At 43.9% G+C, this 20,891-nt stretch overlaps 1 protein-coding gene across 3 annotated transcripts in view; it reads right to left on the reverse strand.

Moving 5' to 3' along the window:
* Positions 1–20,891, reverse strand: part of ARID5B (AT-rich interaction domain 5B) — a 177,853-nt gene that overhangs the window by 9,596 nt on the left and 147,366 nt on the right. For all 3 annotated transcript variants that reach the window (XM_059662612.1, XM_059662611.1, XM_059662613.1), the window contains 2 exons: positions 15,176–15,273; positions 292–490 (listed from right to left, as the gene is read on the reverse strand). In XM_059662612.1, the coding sequence (XP_059518595.1) occupies positions 292–490; positions 15,176–15,273 (297 nt within the window). The remainder of the gene's footprint in view (positions 1–291; positions 491–15,175; positions 15,274–20,891) is intronic.

The following is a 20,891-nucleotide window of genomic DNA, read 5'->3' on the forward strand; positions in this document are numbered from 1 at the left end:
GCTCTCTGAGTCGGTGGACTCTATCCGTTTCCTACGGGATGCTCACATCTTCCTGGATCCTATCGTCCATTCAATACCACGGACTGCCTTTCAGCGTTGGAACAAGCGGAAAGGTCCACTACTGAGGGAATTTCGAAAAGTACATAAAATTGCTGAGATGATCTGATTTCTCAGTGTAGCACTGCAACTGTGCAGGGTCACAGCTGTGGGTGCAGGTCTCAGCTAAGGGGTTCGGGAAAGCCTGAGGCGGGGCAGGTCCTGGTGGTATGCCTGGGGCGGAGAGCGACTCACCTCAGAGGCATCCTGGGGCTTCGGGGCATTCTCTTTTTCTTTCTTGCTCTTGGGGATTTCATGTTTGATGCGTTTGGTTCCTGATACTTTTGCTTTATTCTCGTTTTCCTGTGAACTGTTCTCCTGTTTCCGAGGTTTGATTGGAGGCAGGGGCTTGTCTTCCTCTCCTTTAATAAACCTTTCATATGGCAGGATTAACCTAAAAGGATATCAGGAGACACGATCAGTCAGGGGATGATTAATCAGGCAATTCCATTAGCATCGGTTATGGCTTGTTTTCTTTTCTCAATACAAGCAATTTATTGAGTGACTTTATTTCCAGTGACGCCAATGCTTTTCTAGAAACGTACTCCACAGTTACCTCCCTACTCAAAACCAGTGCCTACTGACTTCTTTGCAAGATTGCTTTCTGGTTCTGTTAATCTATACACCAAGGATGACAGTGGTAGCATCCAAGTTTACATCATCATCGCTGTGCATAGAACCCGGCTAAGTGCCAGCAATGACATCACAACAATAATAGCAACAATAATGATAGCTGCTGTTTATTCATCATTCTGCCAACAACTATTTATTGAGCACTGACTATGTGCCAGACATTGCTCTAGGCACTAAGACACAGCAGCAAACAGAAGATCCAATGCCTGAGCTCATGAGGCTTGTATTCTAATGTACCAGTATCTGCCCCAGGTACATAATATATGTCATGTCATAACATCCCTAGGGAGTAAATTACCATATTATTTATTATAATCAAACCAATAATAAAAAATGGTTACTAATATTATTATGAACTGATGAGATAACTGAGGCACCAAAAGGTTACAGAATTTGCCTAAGAGTCACACCAGTTGATAGAGATAGAATTTGAGCCACTTTTTCCCATTTCCAAAGTTTATATTTTTGTCTTGCCAAAATATAGACCAGACACTTAAGATAAAGACCTTAATGGGAGAGCAAGCACAGTGTGGCTGAGAGACAGCTGTCTCACACAGCAGCTCTGGTGGGGCCGGGGGGGGGGGGGGGGCGCCGCGGGAGGTGACCGCAGCAGGAGGTGCGGTTTAGGGGTGCCAAGTAAAAGAGGGCCCCAGTAAGAAGGAAGGTGGACAGACCACTCCGGCCATAAAAATCAGAGGGCTGAAAAATTCAAGCATTTTAATTACATAACTTTTTATACAAAGTACATAAAATTGCTCTAAAAAGAGAAACATCAAACAGCTCTAGTTTTAATCTGTTTCCCCTTTGCGCTGTAGCTCTTGATCTGAAAGGGAAAAATAGCTGATGTAATTAAAAGGGATGGATTGCATTACAATCTCAGTTTCAACTTCAGTGATTAAAGTTCTTATAATGCATTTGGTATGATTAATGACTCACTGTGGGATTAATACAAGACTCAGCCTTAAAAATATGAACTTTAATACAGCAACCATAATTTGTTTTAAATAAGACAAGTTGACTCAATGAAGAAAATGTACTTGGCTTATAAACAACATAAATCTGTTCAAATATCGGGAACCCTAATTATTTTTAAACTAAGACTCCCAGGCAGAAACTTCTTTGGTGTGGATATTTGTTGGCGATCCTGGAATTGGTTTCTAACTACGTAATTTGACTCTCAACTACTTAAACATACACAACCGTTCGGGTTTGCGAGTATAGACATGGGGACATTTGTGATCATAAGATTTCACTCTTCAATAAAACACCATGCAGATGATGGGAAAATCAAATCCCAATTTATAGCATATTAGGAACAAATTTCATTTACTGAGCATGCTCGGACAAGGTATGTGCAAGGAGGCGTGAATAACAGTTTCGAGCCCTACATCTGGCAGTGGGCCAGCCATGAAGATCAACACAGCCCATGGGGAATAGTTATCTTCAGATCCCATTACAAACCGAGTTTAAACATGTTACAGCTGCTAAAACTGGAAACTGTTCTCTCCATGTAGACTTACAAAAATAATATATGGCTGCCAAATACCTGCTTCCCACTGTAATATTACAGTGAATGTTTACATAATAAAAAGCATAACTAAGCAGAAGAAGAGAGGAAAAAAGCAATCTTGTTCATACTTGAATTTATTTGTCTCACCTGTAAAGTCCCACCATTCTCCCCAGTTCCTTTTATCTGCGTGGTCCTGCCAGGGACTTTATCCCCTTAGACATTGGCAAGTGGGGGATTTTTATCCAGGAGCTAAGTGCATGGAATGTTTTAAGTTGGTAAGAATATCTTAAATTGACTTCACTGAAAGCATCTTTTTATTATTGGGGCAGATAGGTTTGTTTTGCTTTTGTTTGGTTGCCATGGGAATCCAAGGAGCATTGAAGTCTGGCTATTCCAATGGTTATCGCCCTTCTCCCAAATCCATTCTCCAACTGAGATAGAGACATCAGGGGAGACCCTCTCCTGTGAGAAGGATGACAGCATTACCTCCGAGTGTGGGGAGGGGGGTTGGAGCAGAAGCAGTGACTTGGGTGGAAGAGACACCCAAGGTGGGCCCCAAAGGACCCCTCCCCTCTGGTCCTGACAGTCCTGGCCCGACCCAGCTCTCTAGATGGGTGCTAAGGAGGCTGTAATTTATAATTTTGCAAGTTCAAGAGGCAGGGCAACATTTCCATTTCATTTCTTTTTTCTTTTATTTTTTCCCCCCTCTTCACTCAACTCAGCAGCTGGCTGGCCGACAGCAGTAAAAAATACATTTCACTTTGCTGGTCAAAGGCCTAAAGCCAGAAGCAGGAAATCTGGAATTAAATGTTTCTTGTATCTGGAAAGAGGCATGACTAAGGTAAAACTGAATCCAAACATAAGCCCTGCTTGTTCAGGCTTCCAAAGGGACTGTGTGTGTGTGTGTGTGTGTGTGTGTGTGTGTGTGTGAAGAGAGAGAGAGAGAGAGAGAGAGAGAGAGAGAGAGAGAGAGAGAGAGAAGAATGTGTGTGTATAAAGGTCAATTGAGTGTGTGTGTGTTTTTTTTCCGTCCTAAATCACTGAAAGATAATTATAGTGGCTCGGTGAAAAAAAGACTCCCAAAATAAAACAAGAAAGGCAGCAGCTAAAAGGGAACAAGTAGAAATATGACCAGCTAAGCCCCTGAAGAACAGGGCATGGTCTCTCACCGCACCCAAACAATCGCTGTTCATGTAGGGATTTCCGTTTGTTGCGCTTTTCACTGAATGTTTTTCAGTCATCCTGTCATGGTACAATACAATTACCCCACAGGATGTGATCTTATCATCTAATTATTAGAGGTTTTTACAGTCTAAGGGAGGGAAGCTATTATAAGTTTCTGAACATTGAAACGTTTAACATACATGCGATAGCGTTAAAAACAGGTTCGCCAATAGAAGGTCAACATTGCCCAATGCAGGAAGCTGAGGAGGTTTGTACTATATAAAGAATTTAGTGGAATGCAACATGCCTGTACCTTGCAGATGATTATTCCTCAGATATTTGTAGTACAACAAAAATTCAATCAGTCTCCAGACGGCACAGATAAAAGCAAAAATGCACCTCAGCCCCCAAGAACTCATTACACAGGAGAAATCTTTTCCATGGACTGCAACGCTGAGAATGCAGGCTGGGTTTAAGGTGGGTGGAAGTAATGGGGAAAGAAGCAATGTATTCATTAGAAAGATCCCCCCATGAGCTACATCTAGTCTAAGGATTGAAAGCTGGGCAGATAAATGGGTCTTTATTATTATCCAGATTTCACATTTCAGATTAGCAAAATGCTTATTTATGATGCCATTAATGGATCTGAAATAGGTAAGCCATCCTGTATTAAAAAATAACATCTTGCCATAGACATGAGATTTGTAGCAGCATGAGATTTTTTTTCCCTCGGAATAATACAAGAATAACATTTTCCACCCCAAAGCAGAAACAGTAGGGGAGCCTTTTGCTATCAAGGAGATTCTTATTAAATTCAGTCACTGTGAAAAGCAAGATTCTTTTCTTGTGCTTCTTTTGCTTTCTTTTTTAAATAAAGACAACTTAAAATCAACCCAAATTAAAATGAACAAATCAATGGCATTATAACCTTGATTTATTAGCGTCTGAGCCACTAAATTATCATTATACATGAAATTGCTGGTTTGTAAAGATTTCGGCTTTGTTAAATCTCAAGTTAAATAATGGTGCTCAGTGTACTAGGATTTTAGATCTGCCTCATCTGATATTATGAAAAATTCAATACACTTCTCTACAGCAGAAGTCAGGGGTCAGCAAATCTATTACTGTAATGTAAGTAATCTGGCAACCTGCCAACTCTTTCTCCCTTTTATTATTTTTTTAAACGCCGAGGCAGATAATTTTATATTTACAAATTCTAAAATCCTCCCAGGCCTTTCCTCTCTTTCTCAACAAAAAGCAGCAGCCTTGCTTGCTTTTGAGAAATGTATACCATCCATGTCCTCAACATTTGCATTTCATACAAAAGAAGAAAAGACCCTTCATCTTTATTAGGCAACATTCCCCTCCCCTCCCCGAGGGCAGAGGAAAACTAATGTCAAATCTCATCTGAGCGAGTAACTGCTAATGTCTCCTGTATTGATTAATGCTGGCGTGGAATGACTGAACTTTTGGGCCAAAACATTTAGCAAACAGTACTTAAGAGGAGAAATGAGAATCCATCTATTTATAGAGCTCTGAAAAATGATATTTTAATCATGTTCTGGAACTGATTCAATCTGGAGAGTGGGGGAAAGGAAGGGGGGATCTTTAGAGTTATATTTGAACCTCACCTTACTTACTTCATAGGTTCTCTTATGGTATCAAACCAGCAAAAACTAAAAAAAAAATCCAGGCCCGAAGATCTGCTGGTGACTGGGGGCAGAATATTTTGGGGGCAGAGGGAAATGAAGTTAGCGTTGGCCAAGAAAATGGTGGGAGAATGCAACATGGATTCTGTGCAAAAGACTTGGCTGGCCCATGAGCTACCAAGGGTCAACTGTAGCCAGCTTTTGACCAAGAAAGTAGGTATACATAGCATCATTTGTATTCTATGCCAAGATACCTAAACGGTACGTGGCCCATGGCTCCCAACCACAGAACAGGGACACTTGTCTTTAGCAAAGCTCTGCCCTGGGAAAATGACCGGCTGACCAGCGGCTGCCTTACCTGCTCTAAAGGCAGCAGAAGAGGAACAAGAAAACCTTTTCAAGGCGTTAATTCCATGTGCCCCTGGAAGTGGAGGCAGACTTGTTTGTTAGGCCTATTGATAATTCGGACACCTACCTCCATGGTCCTGGAGCGACTGTGACCCTAACTAAGCAAAGAGAGGAAAGGAAGGGCCGTGGTGCCAGGACCCAGCAAGGTGGCGGCTTGACTCTCACAAAGGTGCAGAGCAGTGGTTCTCCACCTTGGCTGCACATTAGAATCACCTGGAAATCTCTTTAAAATCCTGATTTCTGGGCCTCATCCTCTGGGAATTCTGTTTCTTTGTTATGGAGTGAGGCCACAACATTAGTAACAAAGAAACAGAATTTCCGGAGGATGAGGCCCAGAAATCAGGATTTTAAAGAGATTCCCAGGTGATTCTAATGTGCAGCCAAGGTTGAGAACCACTGGTTAGAGTGAAAGAGGCAGCTCAGGGACAACGGGGCCCTTGAATTGGAGTCACATGGGCTGTGGAGGCCTGGATGACAGTGAGGTGGGAGGGAAGGGAGAAAAACTTCAGACTGCGCTTACATATTGGTTAGGCATTACAATATCAATAGCAGCAGCCCTAACTGGTTTGGCTCAATGGATAGAGCGTCAGCCTGCAGACTCAAGGGTCCCAGGTTCGATTCCGGTCAAGGGCATGTACCTTGGTTGCAGGCACATACCCAGTAGGGAGTGTGCAGGAGGCAGCTGATCGATGTTTCTCTCTCATCGATGTTTCTAACTCTCTATCTCTCTCCCTTCCTCTCTGTGAGAAATCAATAAAATATATTTTAAAAAAATATATCAATAGCAGCCACCATGTAGTAAGTTCCTATCAACACCAGGCACTTAGTATGTCTTGACTTAAGTCCAACCCAAGGAAATATCCACAGGCATATTGTTTTATCCTCATTTCATGGATGAAGAAACGGAGGTTCAAAGTGAAATGACTAAATGACGAATCAAAGGCATGCAGCTTCTAAATGCCAAAACTGGAGAGCAAACACAGACCTGCCTGCCTCGGCTAGTCTGAGCGCCTTCACCTCAGCAAGGTCACAGAAACGCCGACACGGGAGATACTGAAATGATCACACCTGGGTTAAGAGAACTCTCTAAGAAATTGGAGCAAGCACTCCTTTCTCAAAGGCAACACCTAGGTGGAAATGAAGGGCCAACCCCTGCAACAAAAGCAGTCCTGTGGCTTGGGCACTGGGCACACTAACGCTTTTACAAAGGGCCACAACCCTCCAAAAGGCAGTAACCCTAGTTGGATCAGGCCCAGCTTCACGTTGGATGGCAAGAGAATCTCAAGAGCCATATCCCCCATGCACACCAGCCCGGAGCACTTCATCTTGCCAAGTCTGGGGTTCCCATCGTCTCCCCAGCTAGACTGGGAGCCCCTCGGTGGCTCTGCTTCTAGGATGCCTCCCTGCCACTCCTAAGAGTGTGTAGATAGATGGATGTTACCGCCAGGTCTTTCATGCGAAGACCACACTGAAGAAAAGTTCGAATGGATATAAAAAAGGCTGACTTTATGCCCCAGGGATTAAAATACAGGCTCAGAACAGAGGGCATGGATCATAAACAGACCCAGCCCTCCCTCCTCGATGCCAGCCGGCCGAGATGGCAGCCGTTCTTCTTCTCAATAAGAAAACAACGACTAACTCAGAATCACGCTGCACGGGTCCATTTTAAGGGCAGATGAACATCAGGTCGAGAATAATGGACAAATATACCTACAGTGTTTGCAGCATGTGCACCGCGCAAGTGAAGGCAGGCAGTGTCTGTATGTCAAAACAGGCAAACAGCTATGGCATTTAAGTCCCATGCATGTGAGATACCACGGATTCCAGAGCTGCTGACATGCTCAACAATTCCCCCAAACATTTATTATGTTGATCAAACTTGGCAATAACTTGCACAAAAACAAAACGTTCCAAGAGGCTTTCAGTGGAAGAGTTAAGGATATACTTTAACGGTAAACAATTACATTCTTTTGTCATCTGATACTTTTTCCCCCTCCTTTCTTTTTGGGAACATGCTTTCTGCATTTTCAATAGTTCCTTTGTGAAGGCATCTGTTACTCACGTAATTGAAAAGATGTTTGTGCAGTGGCATGCTTGAGAGTACAGTTATTTAATCTTAATGATAAAGCCCCGAGGACAGAAAAATCATAAGTAGAAACCTCTCGTTATTTATCAGAAAGAAATGGGGCTGAGACACCTAATCTATTATCAAATTTAAATCCATGCTTGATGAAAACTATCAATAAGACATGATGGGCCTGCAAAGTTTCTTAAGTACAACAGCAAGGTCCAAAGGGAAGTGGGGTGGGGGACACAGGGGGGAAACAAAAATGAGACAATGAAGGAGCCTGACAAAGAAAAACTGCTGTTTGGCAAGCTATTTTCTTTTTTTGGGTCAAACGAAGAACTTGCTGTAGTTTACAGCATGACACACACACTTGATTAGCTTGTGCCTGAGGGCGTTTTTACACTCAACTGTGTAAACTCTAACTTCTATTAATTACAACTTGCATTTGGAGACAAATTTAAGAATTTTTAAATAGAGATTTTTTTCCCCAAAGCTGTTGTTTATTTTATTTTTTTTTTTTTTAAAAAAAACAACCTGAAACCAGTTTTTCTACTCCAGGGCTTGGCAAGGGTTTTGTTTTCCTTTTGAAAAGTTTCTGGAAATATCAAGGCATTGGAAAGTTATCAGAGCATGTTAGGCATGCTGAGAGATTTCAGAGGGAGGCCCTTGCTTATGAAATTACCTGACTGTCCTTTAGGGGGAAATTATTTAAAGGTGATAAGAAGCTACTCCAGGCTTAGGGTGCTTATACCCACTCAACTCGGGTCTCTCAGAAGCACAAGTGAGGGGAGGTGAAGACGGGAGAGCAGCAGCGCAGCCTCAGCCTAAATCCCAGCACCGGGTCTCAGGATTCCTGGCTGCTGGTCATTGATAAGGGCCAGGAGGCCTTCTGTGGGTTTGGGGAAAGGGGAGATCAGTGTTGCAGAGATGTGACCAACACAGGGACCACTGGCTAGAGCCCCTTTACCAAGACAGTGTTTATAAGGGAAATGCAAGTAAGTCCACGATTGGTCAACTCCACCACGGGTGAGGATGGGACATGATCTACCGGCTGGACCTCAGGGCAAGAGAATTAAAAGACATGGAGAAGGAAGCTGTCTTTGGTTTATCCAGTTTGGAAATTCAGCCTTAGATCTCTCCTGACAGGCCCTCCCTATCACCTAGCTCCTACCTCTTCACACATTTCCTAGAGGAAACGGTCCTTTTTTGTTGTTGTTAATCCTCACCTGAGGATATTTATCATTGATTTTTAGAGAGAGTGGTGGGGATGGAGAGAGACAGAGAGAGAAACATCAATGTGAGAGAGACACATCAATTGGTTGCCTCCGACAGGCGCCCTGACCAGGGCCGGGGATTAAGCCTGAAACCAAGGCACATGCCCTTGACCGGAATTGAACCTGAGACTCTTCAGTCTGTGGGCCAATGCTCTAACCACTAAGTCAAACTGGCCAGGGTGAAACTGTCCTTTTTTGTTTGGATTTCATTTAATTCATTCAACCCCTAATTCTTGAGTCCCTGATATGTTTGTGATGCTATACTGGGTGCACTGGGGGAAGGTGCGTCCTCAAGGAAACAATATCACATGGTCCTTGCCCTCAAAGTTTGACTGTTCTTGAATTCTACAACTGAATTATTTTAGACAACTTATGGTGATCTATCTCAAGTTCTAACCTAACTTCTTTAAGATCCAGTTCATATTCTGGATGCTTCTGGAAGACTGCTCATTCCAGTTGGAAATTCTGTCTTTGATCCATGTTGAACTTATTATTTGTATCTGTTACTAAGGTATTTACAGCCCTGCACATTAAAATCCCTTTCTGGTAAGTGTGGAGTATGAGTATGAGCATAGGATAAGCGCGGTAAGCCAAGAGTACAGCACCTCATAGCTCTAGTGCGTTGGGAGTAGGGCTGGGGCTGGCGTATAGGGAAGAATTCTGAGACAGAGTTTTGTCTCCTGGGGAGCAGCACTGTGTTCCCTTAGCCGCCTCTGCCATGAATGTGGTAGCATGGGCACCTCATTGCTTGCCAGTCCTAGTCTAAACTCTTCGGTTCATATGTGTTCATCATCCCTGCGAGTGTTTTGCACATGATTGATGTTCAAGAGTCACCACTGCCCCTCGAGGACAGCAACAACCCAAAAAGGCAAATCTAGCCAGCCCAGGAAAAACTGGCCACTGAGCTAGGCTTCTTACCAATGTCAAATGTCATCTTAGGCTACCCTGATGGACCGACACTGCCCACGCCGTCCCCAAAAGTACTACTGACCACATCTGGACCGGCTTCAGGTATTCCGAGGGACACAAACTAGAGGCATCTACACGAGAGCAAGCCACGCTGGTTCAATCCCCAGATCCTGTTCTGAGGCTTGGCTGCATGGGACAGGAAGACCTGATATGAGTGAGGAGCTTTGCCAAGCATTCGCGGCACCTCACCTAGAAGAGGGAGCAGCAGAACCAGGCAGCCCCGAAAAGCAGCGCGGAAGCCACGGAGGGCGTGGAGCCCAGCACGTGGAAGTGTTTAGATGGAGAGCTCCTCCAACGGTGGTGCTTCTTCCTTGCCCTCCCAGGGCAGGGCGTTGACGCAGAGACTGGATTTGATTCGTGTGGTACAGAACTTGGCCGCCTGCAGGCTACATTCTGCCCATGGGCAAGTTTAGTGTAGCTTATGTAAAAATCCTTTCAGAAATACTGGGACCAATATTTGCAAGTCAGATGATTTCACATAAAAATTATCTCCAAAACAAGGAAGGTCTGGGAGCATAGAGGCTGTATCCGCCTGAGGCAAGAGTGTTGGCTGATCCTACCGGGCCTCCCTGGACTGGGTTATCTGTGCCAGGTTCCCACTTTCCCAGCTGGCCACCTGCACTACCTACGCTACCTGCTCCTGTACACACTTGAGCTTGTGACCACTGGTGCGGAGCAATACTTCTCCAATGCCTTGGGTGAAGGACTAGTTTCCTAAATGTCCCATCTGTTGTCTACCGACACTTTCATAAAACACCCTCAAAATGAATTACTGGAAAAAGGCAATATTTAAAGAGGCATGCAAAACACAAGCCTCATTTTTTATTTTAACCAGCAGACACAAAGTTATACTGGCAGGTTGCTCCATGAGTGTATCGATGCTTATTTGCAGTGGCTGTGCTTGGCTAACCCTGGCCTAGCAGCCAACAGTTCACAGACGGGTCAGAAAACCTCACTGGGCAACACTGGCCTAGAAGATGGCTCAGGGACCTCTCAAATCTAAAAGGCTACCACCCCGCCTGGGACTTTCTGCCTTGCGCATCAATTAACTTCAAGGTTGTCAACATGAGCAAGGATACACCAACGTCCTGGGCATGAACAGACACGAACAGGATTGTAGCTCACCTTACTTTCCCCTGGCCTTCTCCCACAATATAATTAGCTGAATTCCTTGGAACCTGATATATTTTTGGCATTTATCTTAAAGCACATACTTATCTCCCTCAAAACACAAACCCCCCACACCCGGCCTTCCAACTTCAGAGGAAAGAGGCCGAAGCTCCAGCTGACTGTCACCCGGATTCTCGCGAACGCATCTGGCTTGGGTACAGCTCACCCCAAGTCACTGCAAAGGAAGCCGCCTGAGCCACGCGGCAGGGTAGTCTTGCCCGAGGAATGCTCACGGGAAGAGCAAAAGGTTAGAATTTGAAATTGGGCACAAAGTCTGCGAGAAGGTGAAATGCAATGGCTCACCCTCACTCCTCCCCCCCCAAACAAGTACTTTATGACTTTGATTCTCGAAATACTCAGAAAAACACAGCATACAGTGCTTTCGCTTCTTTTTTCAATCCCTGATAACAACTTCATGTGCCCTACAGAAACAGACCGTGTAATTTATTCAGGAAAGTCAAAACCTGTAACCTGGTATTCTGTGTAAAGATTTGCACCCCCCCCCCCCCCGCCCCTTGCACGTGCTCAAAAACATTTAGAAAGAAAACAAATCTGCATGTGAAAACAAAGCCTTTAAAAGTGAATGACTGTTCCAGAAAAATCAAACTAAGAGAACTCCACAAAAGTAATCATTTCCCTTCTGTTCCTTGGCTGATGGAAGCGAGCCTGTGGGGGCACCTTAAGTAACGGGTTGAGGAAGGAAGAAAACATTCCCCTTCAAAGGGTCCTGCCCCCAGGAGGTGGATAGCTTTCTGCGCATTACCATCCACAGTAACTGTCATCTATAAACCCTCAGCAAGAAGTGCCCAGAACAGCCACACTTCATAAGCCTTGCTGAGTTTGAGACATCTACATAGCAACGGTCTCACGATGGGGAAACGTTAATGCTTTTTATATTGGTGATCAGCTGTAACATGAGCAATTAAGTACAGTACTAATGGACTATGGCCAGGAGCCTGGTACTAATATTAAAAACTGACAGAGATGAATAGGTTTGCAAGCAAAGGCAGGCTGACAAAGACATTTTTATGAAGTGCTTGGACCCATTTGATTTAAGCCAATCAGAGGCAAGCGTGGACGCGTCAGGCCTTCAGCAACAATGATGCATTCACGGGCATTGTACCATTCCTACTATGCCTTAAATAAAAACACCCATTGATTCTTTTCAACAACTCGCACTTTCATTATTACACTCATTAATAAACCAAAAGTGCACAACTAACACACAAGCAACATTTACGGAGGGACCGGCTATATATTTTTTTCCCCCTCTTCTTGTTGGAAAATGAAAACATTTACGGGAAACGTGAGCCACACCCCATGAAAAATAAATCAGTGGATAATGCATAGGAGATCACTCATTTCTTCTTCATCTTCTAGGACAGTGGTCGGCAAACTGCGGCCCCTTGAGTGTGGCTCTTCCACAAAATACCACGTGCGGGTGCACACGTACAGTGCGATTGAAACTTCGTGGCCACACTCGAGGGGCCAAAGAGCCGCATGTGGCTCGAGAGCCGCAGTTTGCCGACCACTGTTCTAGGATAATAAAGCTGGGGATAGGGAAACAAGAAAAGGACCAAGTGTCTATACCAGCGTGAAAGGAATGAGAGACCAGAGGAACCAGCGACAGAGGAAAACACCCCTCAGGCTTTGATCTGATTTGAAAGGACTTACAAATTTCCAAAAACATCTTCTGCTAGACGTTTGCCCACAACATCCTGACTCTTTCCAACTCCTTGAACCCTTTTTGAAAATGGTGGTCCTTCATCCATCTAGTCACCTGTTTTAATTGTGTTAGCATAGCCTGGGACTAGCAAGAATGAGTGAAATCGGCCTTGGTCTCTAAGTACAGTTTTAGCCAAGAGCTTCTTTGCCCAAAGCAGAACTTCTTCAGGCCCCTGAACAGATTGGAGTGTCCTCTGCCCTTCTCTGCTGAAACCATTAAAGGGAAGTAAGCCACTGAGATCAGTAGTTCCTAAACTTTCCTCCCACGGCACGCAGGAGCATGGCTGACTCCTTTAAAATCATGATGGGTTCAAATGAGGGAGAGTGGCATTATTTTACATAGAGTCTGATTTTTAAATTTTATTTATTTTTTTAAAATATATATTTTTTTCATTGATTTCAGAGAGGAAAGGAAAGGGAGATAGAAACATCAATGATGAGAGAGAACCATTGATTGGCTGCCTCCTGCACGCCCCCCTGCTGGGGATCTAGCCCACAACCTAGGCATGTGCTCTGACTGGGAATGGAACTGTAAATTCCTGGTTCGTAGGTCAACTCTCAACCACTGAACCACATGGGCTGGGCTGATTTCTATTTTTTTAAATCAATCATCTGCAAATTTGGGCACTTAACTTGTACTAATTACTAATTACTCTAGACACCTTGTATCTGATCACCACAATGTGAGGGGCCTAGATGGCAGAGGGAAATGCCAAGGCAGGGTTCAACACCTTGCTAATCACCTGGGGCCAGCTGTGCTCTAACCTGGGCTCAGGTGGGATTGATGTCTCATCGCCAATTCCACCCTCTGTGCTCTGTTTGGTGATGCTGGGACTGGGGCTCTGTAAATTACGTCTCATTTGTCAGCTCTCTTCTTACTGGGGTTCTGCAAATGGGGCCCTACCAGGTCAGAGGAGGAGGGACCTCTTTCTTTGTATTTTGCTTGCTGTTCATTTCAGTGCCAACCCCACAGTAACTTAGCAGCAGCAGTTGGTTCCAGCCTCTAGCTTCTTTCAGTGCCTTTCCTCTGAGGCGGAGCACCCTCCAGGGAGCACAGTCTCCTAGGTCTGAGCCCAGCTCCATAGGCTCCTCCTCTGAAGCACCAGCACAGGTTGGGTGCCTCTCCCCAGAAGGGGTCTGAACCCCAGATCTGTGAGGCCCACTCTCTGAACATCTGGATGGCAACACCTCTTTTCTCTATTCTCCCAGACCTAAGAAAACTGGTTATTACCTTCGGATTAATGTAGCGCTTCACGCCAACACTTGTTTAAGCAACCCCAATAGTAAATTTTCTTTGTTGACTACCTGGTGTGGTTTCTGTGTTTTCTTTACTGGTAGACAAATTCATAATTCAAATTCAAAGACAAAACTTTTTTAGAAAATGTAATCCAGCTCTGTCGGTGTGGCTCAGCTGCTAAGCATCGACCCATGAACCAGGAGGGCAGGGTTCAATTCCCGGTCAGCACATGCCTGGTTTGCGGGCTCGATCCCCCATGTGGGGCATGTAGAAGGCAGCCAATCAATGGTCCTCTCTCATCCTTGATGTTTCTATCTCCCTCTCCCTCTCCCTTCCTCTCTCTGAAATCAATAAAAACATATTTTTAAAAAATGTAATCCAGTGGGAAACCAAACCTTTATGAACTATCCAGCTTCTACTTGGATCTCACAAGCTCTGAATTTGAAATCAGAGAGCTGAGTCAGTTGACACTTCAGAAGGGAAATGCCATTGATAAAGGAGTTGGTGTGACCTAAATAAATAAGGTACGGGCTTGAAGCACAGAGCAGGGATAATGCATGGATTTGCTAACTGGTCTTCGATGTTGGGTATCACAGCCCTAATTCAACGGGAAAATACTCCTGTGGAGACAACCCTCAGATTAGTCTAATTTGATTACTTCTTGTTTGCATTATCATCACCTTCCTGAAGAAACTTTAGTTATTAGAAAACCAAACCTCACACAGATTGGCAAGAAAGAATTTCCCAGGTCAAAAGCATAGCCATAGAATAAAAATACCAAGATGGGAGAAAACAAAAGATCTTATCTCGGGCCAATTTCCTTATTAAAGAAATGCCTACTTTGCAATATTAATACATTCAACATTAAGACATTTCAATGTTAATATAGTTACATGGCGACCTCATAGTAACAATGCAGACCTATGTTTCCTAGATTCTAAAGCTTCTCAGAGAACATATTGAGTAATCTATGCTTGGGGTGGGGGAGGGACAGTATTGTCAGGCAGGTGGTCACAGGATAAAAGCAAACTTAAAAGAACATCTAATTTTAGGCCCAGTAACCAGAGAAAGCCATGTCCCTTAAAATTCACAAGGAGGTATACAAAGGAAAATGCTGGCGGAATATTTTTCTGTTTCCTAAAAGGTCCCTTCCCTCTGGTCTAATCCCTGACCAGAAATGCCATCTAATTAACACACTTTCAAATAAGCAACGACTTTCCAAAATTAAAAAAAAAAAAGAAGTTTTTTGGTGTTTTTTGTTTTTTTTTTTACCTTTCATAATGTCTGCGGGTGCACGTGGCAGCGCTGGTACTCCCAGGATTACCGCCTAATTCATCATAAATGTGTTTCCATTGACGGCGGGCTGTTATCTGAAAGAATGGCAATGGGAAATTCAATCTTGCATCGTAAGAGATTCGCAGTGGCAGGATTCAATACATATGCAACAGTCAGAGGAGAATGATCTGCTCTGGAAACCCAGAAACAGGGAAGTCCAAATGGGTACATGGGGAGACATGGTTTTACAGTGAGTTCTCACTTTACAATAAAAATGGAATTCAACCTTTGGCTCTGTATTTTTGTCACCCTTAGTATATTTTCATCCAAGGCATCTCCCTTGATACTTATGTAGTTATTTGCCCCCCAAGGTCTCAAACTTGTACTCTGTTCCTTGATGTCATGTGGTACAGCATCAAAAGAAAAGAAAATTTTCCTAAAATATATCTTAGTACCTCAGTGTAAATGAACAGAATTAACACAGGTTGCTCGAGGGGTGTGGAAAAGGGTGGCCACGTGAAGAGAGACCCTCTTCACCAAACATGCTTTTGTATCGTCTGACTTTTGAACTCTGTGATATGTTGCCTATTTTTAAAACTAAATAAATTACAACATCAACTAATTACACTGATCAAGTTGGTTATGGAATTTGCAGTCATTTCGGGCTACATTTTTATGACAGCTCCTCTAACCATCAAATCAAAATCTACAACTGTACATGTCACGCAAGCTGTTTATTTTTATTCACTTAGATTGGGAAAATGGGGTACCAATCAAATCCTATGAAAAGGAACATATTCCAAAGTTAAAAGGCAAGCTATGTACATTTTTGAGTTAGGTGAATAAAAGCAAACAGCTTGCGACGTACTGAACGGCAGACTATGGTCTTGTTTTATTTATTTTTCTTTCATTCTATTTTCGTATGTAAATTAAGATTTTACAGAATAGCAGATGCGTGATCTGGCAGATGATGAATTGCGGGAAACCCCATCATTTGCGACATCCCAGCAAGCCCAGAGTTTCCTTGAACTAGGAAGAGAGAACAAGTTCTAAGGCCCCCGTGAAAGTTTCCAAATCAGATCACAGGGAAACTGTGAGTGGACTGTGGAGGGGGCAGGGCGTGGCATTGAGGGCCGTGCATTTAATACAATCAGAGCAGGAGGCTTCTTGTGAAAAATACCCCCAGAGCTGCCCATGGAGCCCACTTCGGGGCTAAAGACAGTAATCCAGGGGGAAGAACTCTGCACTTGCCACCAGGGGCCTGAAATTGTAATCTTTACGGAGGAGGGCAAGGGCGGTTAAACATTAGAAGGTAAGAGGTATCTTTTCCATTTCAAATCAAGAGAACCCCTTCATTCCTGTAAGGCCTTCTCAACAGGTCCCAGTGGGGCCTCGAGACAATGTGAGTTCTGCATGGTTCAATTTCACGTCCGTCATTCTTGAACCAATTTGTTCCAATGGTTCTCATTAGAAAGAACCACCTTTACCTCCACTAGCAGGTGTAGCTAAAAATGAACCCTCCTTTATTTGTGGCTTGGTTTCGATGATAATAAATGGGTTCAAGCCCCTTTCAAAACACTACATATTTTGGTAGTTATGTTATATTTAATGAAAAGCTCCCTCCAGCCTTTTAAAGAATACAATTTCAGGCTGGCCTATGCGAGAATCAGGAAGAATGAAGGAAGAAGAAACCTCTCTCCGATGAGGTGTGAGCGCCTTGGAGCCCAGCAGGGCCAGGAAACAGCCTGCATGTGTCCCTGCAATCACTTCACAACAGACCACCACTCCTGTCACTCTTGGATCTCCTGTACACTGCATTTCATATTTTATAAAGAGATTTCACATCCATAATGTCATTTAATCCTCCCATCAGCCTGTGAGGCGGATTATAGAAGGAAGGGAGACTCCGAGGGGAGGTTGCATGACGTGCCCAAGGGTACACAGCAGCAGAATGGCAAAACCAAGGTTCATACTGATGTCTTATGGTCCCAAAAGCAGACCTTTTCCTGCGACATCAAAGCAGCCTCCATATCAGAATGTCCTCCTGAGAAGCCCATGGTTGGAGCGGGGTGATAACACAGAACTCCAGGGGCCCTTTGCTTCAAGTGAGGCAGATGACTGTGGGAAGTATAACTTCTGCTACAAGTTCTCAACTTTGACCTAGTGGGCAAAGAGCCTAACCACGAGGTCAGCAAGAACCCAAGGGGGTGGGCTAGGTTAATAATGCTCTACAATGTTACTCTTAAAGAACCCAATAAAACTATGGTTCCTTCTGCCCTGGCTGCTCCTGCCTCTAGATAGAACAGAGGTTTTACTATGATGGTCACCACAGAGTCACGGATAAGTTCCAATTATATCTGAATCCATCCATGCACACATCCATTCATTCGGCATGTACTGAACATCTCCCATCTGTTGGGCACTGTGCTAGCAGCTGAGATGCAACAATGACAACCAGACCCAACATGACTTCATCCTTGAGGGGGAGGGGGCGGGGGGGGGGTGTCAGCAATAAACAACTGACCAAACACCTACACAAAATAATACAGATTGTGGAAAATGTAATGAAGAAGAGACCACTGCTGATAAGGATAATTTTGGAATCTGACCATGTCCCCCTCCCACATCCTATCATCTAGACTAGGGAATGCCCTGTTAAATACTTGCCTATCACAGAGATGACACAACTTCTTTGAGAAGAAATAATGAATCGTCAAAAGGGAAACAAAAATCTTCCTCCCTCTCGGATTGAAATGTGGCAGCAGGAAGCCAGCATCAAGCCCCACTTGGTGCTAACAAGCCGCGAGCAGCAGGCCAGGGGTCTGTGTTAGCCCCAAGCCGGCAGGCTCCCGTTTGTAAATACAGTTTTCACTAGTGAGGACTCATCTGGAGTGAAGACAACAAGGGCCTGGCCTCCGAGGAAACGGCCTCTCCATTTCCTTAGGGTCCACTGGCCAGCCTGGATGAATCGGGCCATTTTGAAACATTTTCTTTCCACAGGAAAGTCATCAACTGTGCTCTTTCCAACTGCGAAATGCTTTTAAGTGCACAGTTCTCCTAGGTGCTCAACTTTATTTTTGTGTGTGTCCAGGTGCACTTTTAATACAAATGCTGGCCACAGGCTCTAAAGCAAGAAATGTCTGCATCCTCCCATTATCCAAACTTTATAATGGGTCGCACGGCCCTATAAGGAGAGAGGGAAAAACCTGAGAAGTCCTCCTGACCCAGCTACTTACTGGGCATCGTTCTCCCACCTGAATAAATCTGCCTTCTGTTCTAATATGCCTGCGTCGGGCCTACTTACTCATTTGCTTAGGGTTTTTATTCTGCTGTTCAATGTGCTCTCTGGATGTGTGTTAGCTTTAAACCTTATCTGGGGCAGAACCGCCGTCTGCTTCCTGGTGTCCAGTCCCCAGCCCCACTTAGCAGTGAAGTGTTATCTAGCCAAGGGGTTAGTTTGATCAATTTTCCCTAAGCTTCAGGCCTCCTGGTCATGTTCACGTTTCAACCTCACCTTCTATTTATTTTAGATTTGTAAAGATACAAAGAACTCCTGGCTCTCTGTTTCCTAAAGAAAATGGCCAAATTCATCCGGCAGTTATTTCTCATGGGTTGTGCTTCTCCTGTCATCTCCTTCAAGGTCCTCACTTTGATGATAGAGGTTCAGGACAGCAACCCATCTGCTAGTGCTTCCTGTCTTAGGGCGCTGTGTCAGGTACAGAGGCATGGAGGTGGAGGGTTGAGGGTGGGAAGGCATCATGAACAGAAAGAGATGTTACAGCTTTCAGGGGATCATAATTTAGCAGGAAGCACAGCCCCATACAAGGAACCATGAAGCAAGATGAAAAGCTGAGCAGACCACACCCAAGTGAAATAAACCAATCTAGGTGTGTGTGAGCCCCAATCATACTTGGAAGACACTTGACAGTTACTTCTTTCCCGAGTGCGGTAAGACCCAAGAAACTCTGAAAAGCACTCCACACCTTGTATGTTCATGAAGTTTCACTGCCCATAAGTACAGTGGTTTTCAAACTGCGCTTCAGAACCCAGGCGATGTGGTAAAGGTGGCCCGAAGCTAACTCTTCACCTGGCTCACCCCAGTCAAGAAAACAGGTCCAGTGCGTGGGAAAGGAATTGTCCCTTCCATGATTTTACTTGATGAGAATATCCTGTCACTTAAGAAAAACTGGACAACTGTTTTAACCCAAGACACAGACTTTGAGCCTTGATTTTGCTCCCTTTGAGGTTGCAGAGATGAATAATCTTGGCATTGTTGTGGCCTGGTGAGGAAACAGCCATCAGAGATCTTTTAGGGCTCTGGAGTTTCCATGGCTTAAGAATGTGCAGGAAATATGAAGTCAAAAGGAGAGTTTTCCGGCAAGTGGTGCTGCCCAGGCTGCTCTGAGAAACAGCGTCTTTCTCAGGACACCTTGAGGGCGGACTGAATGAAAGGAGGATGACTTTTTTTTCCTGGTAGTACTCCAGGAACTGGAGCCTTTCAAAACTGCATGACATCATCTTTGGCCTCAAACATTTTGAATTAAGCAAGAGGTTTTGTCTGTCCAGAGAACTAGGGTTAGTAGATTGAGAGGATGTCATGAAATGACAGAATTTCTGTCATTTTTGTCACTGACTGTCATCTTTCTTCAAAGTCAGAATCTCATGCCAAAGCCTAATCCTTCCAGCAAGAAGATAAGCAACTCCTCCCAGATGAGAAATAACGGTCCTGTCTCACCCATGGGAAGATGGGGGCTGCTCGCTGACATTCTCCAAAGGCACCACGTGCATGGTCTTCTGCCTCTAGATTTACTTAAGACCCAACTCCCTGCTCTACTACCTTCTTTCCAAATACTGCCTCTGGCATGCCATCAAACGGGTAGCCAAATGGAAATCACTTTAGCAAACCACCTTCAACTCGATGCATCCTGCTAATACCCCAAGCTACCCTGCGAGCTTTAATTGCTTCACCAGAAACTGAAGTGCAGGCCTCTTAGCTCATCAGCAACTTTATCCAGTTCTGCATCCTCAACTGTCAGTACCAAAACTTTAAAATGTGTGGAAGAAGTTGGATATAGGACTGCAAGGGAAGGGTCCTCATTGCCAAACAATCAAAATGCCAGGATACTGTTTGTTTTTTTTCGGAAATCAATCCATTCAATATATTTATGATCTCTAAATTTAAGGACGCAGAGACACAATATACATTTCCAGCAAAGGTAGAGGACCCCAAGAGAACCGAATATAGCTGCTAGTCAAATGTTATAAAGGCTTAAAATAAAACTTTTGCTCCTCTTTCTTTTTTAAATTAAATTTGAGGGTACTGAAGAACTGAAATGAAATAATCCATAATCCACAATTCAAACCAGAAGATTTGAAATAGCTTATAACCACAAACAAAAACAAACCAATTAAGATGGCCTCTTTTTATAGCCAGAAGGAATTCCAGAGGGACGTTTTTATCCAATCACAAGTGCAGAAGAGATACATTTACAAATTTTAAACTTGAAATTTTTTACTATTGCTAATATTTACACCATCCAGACTTCTTGACCCCCATCTCCTAAATTCACACATTTTTCTCAAGAATCAGATAGTTTCAGCAGTTAGTAGTTTATCTGCTAAGGATCATGTTAGATACGAAGAACTGACTGAAAGATGCTATCAACAAAGGTAGGTTATTCAATCTTTTTTCCAAGAATCACCCACATTATGT

Source organism: Myotis daubentonii, chromosome 13 (genome assembly GCF_963259705.1).
Source record: "Myotis daubentonii chromosome 13, mMyoDau2.1, whole genome shotgun sequence".
Lineage (NCBI taxonomy): Eukaryota > Metazoa > Chordata > Mammalia > Chiroptera > Vespertilionidae > Myotis > Myotis daubentonii.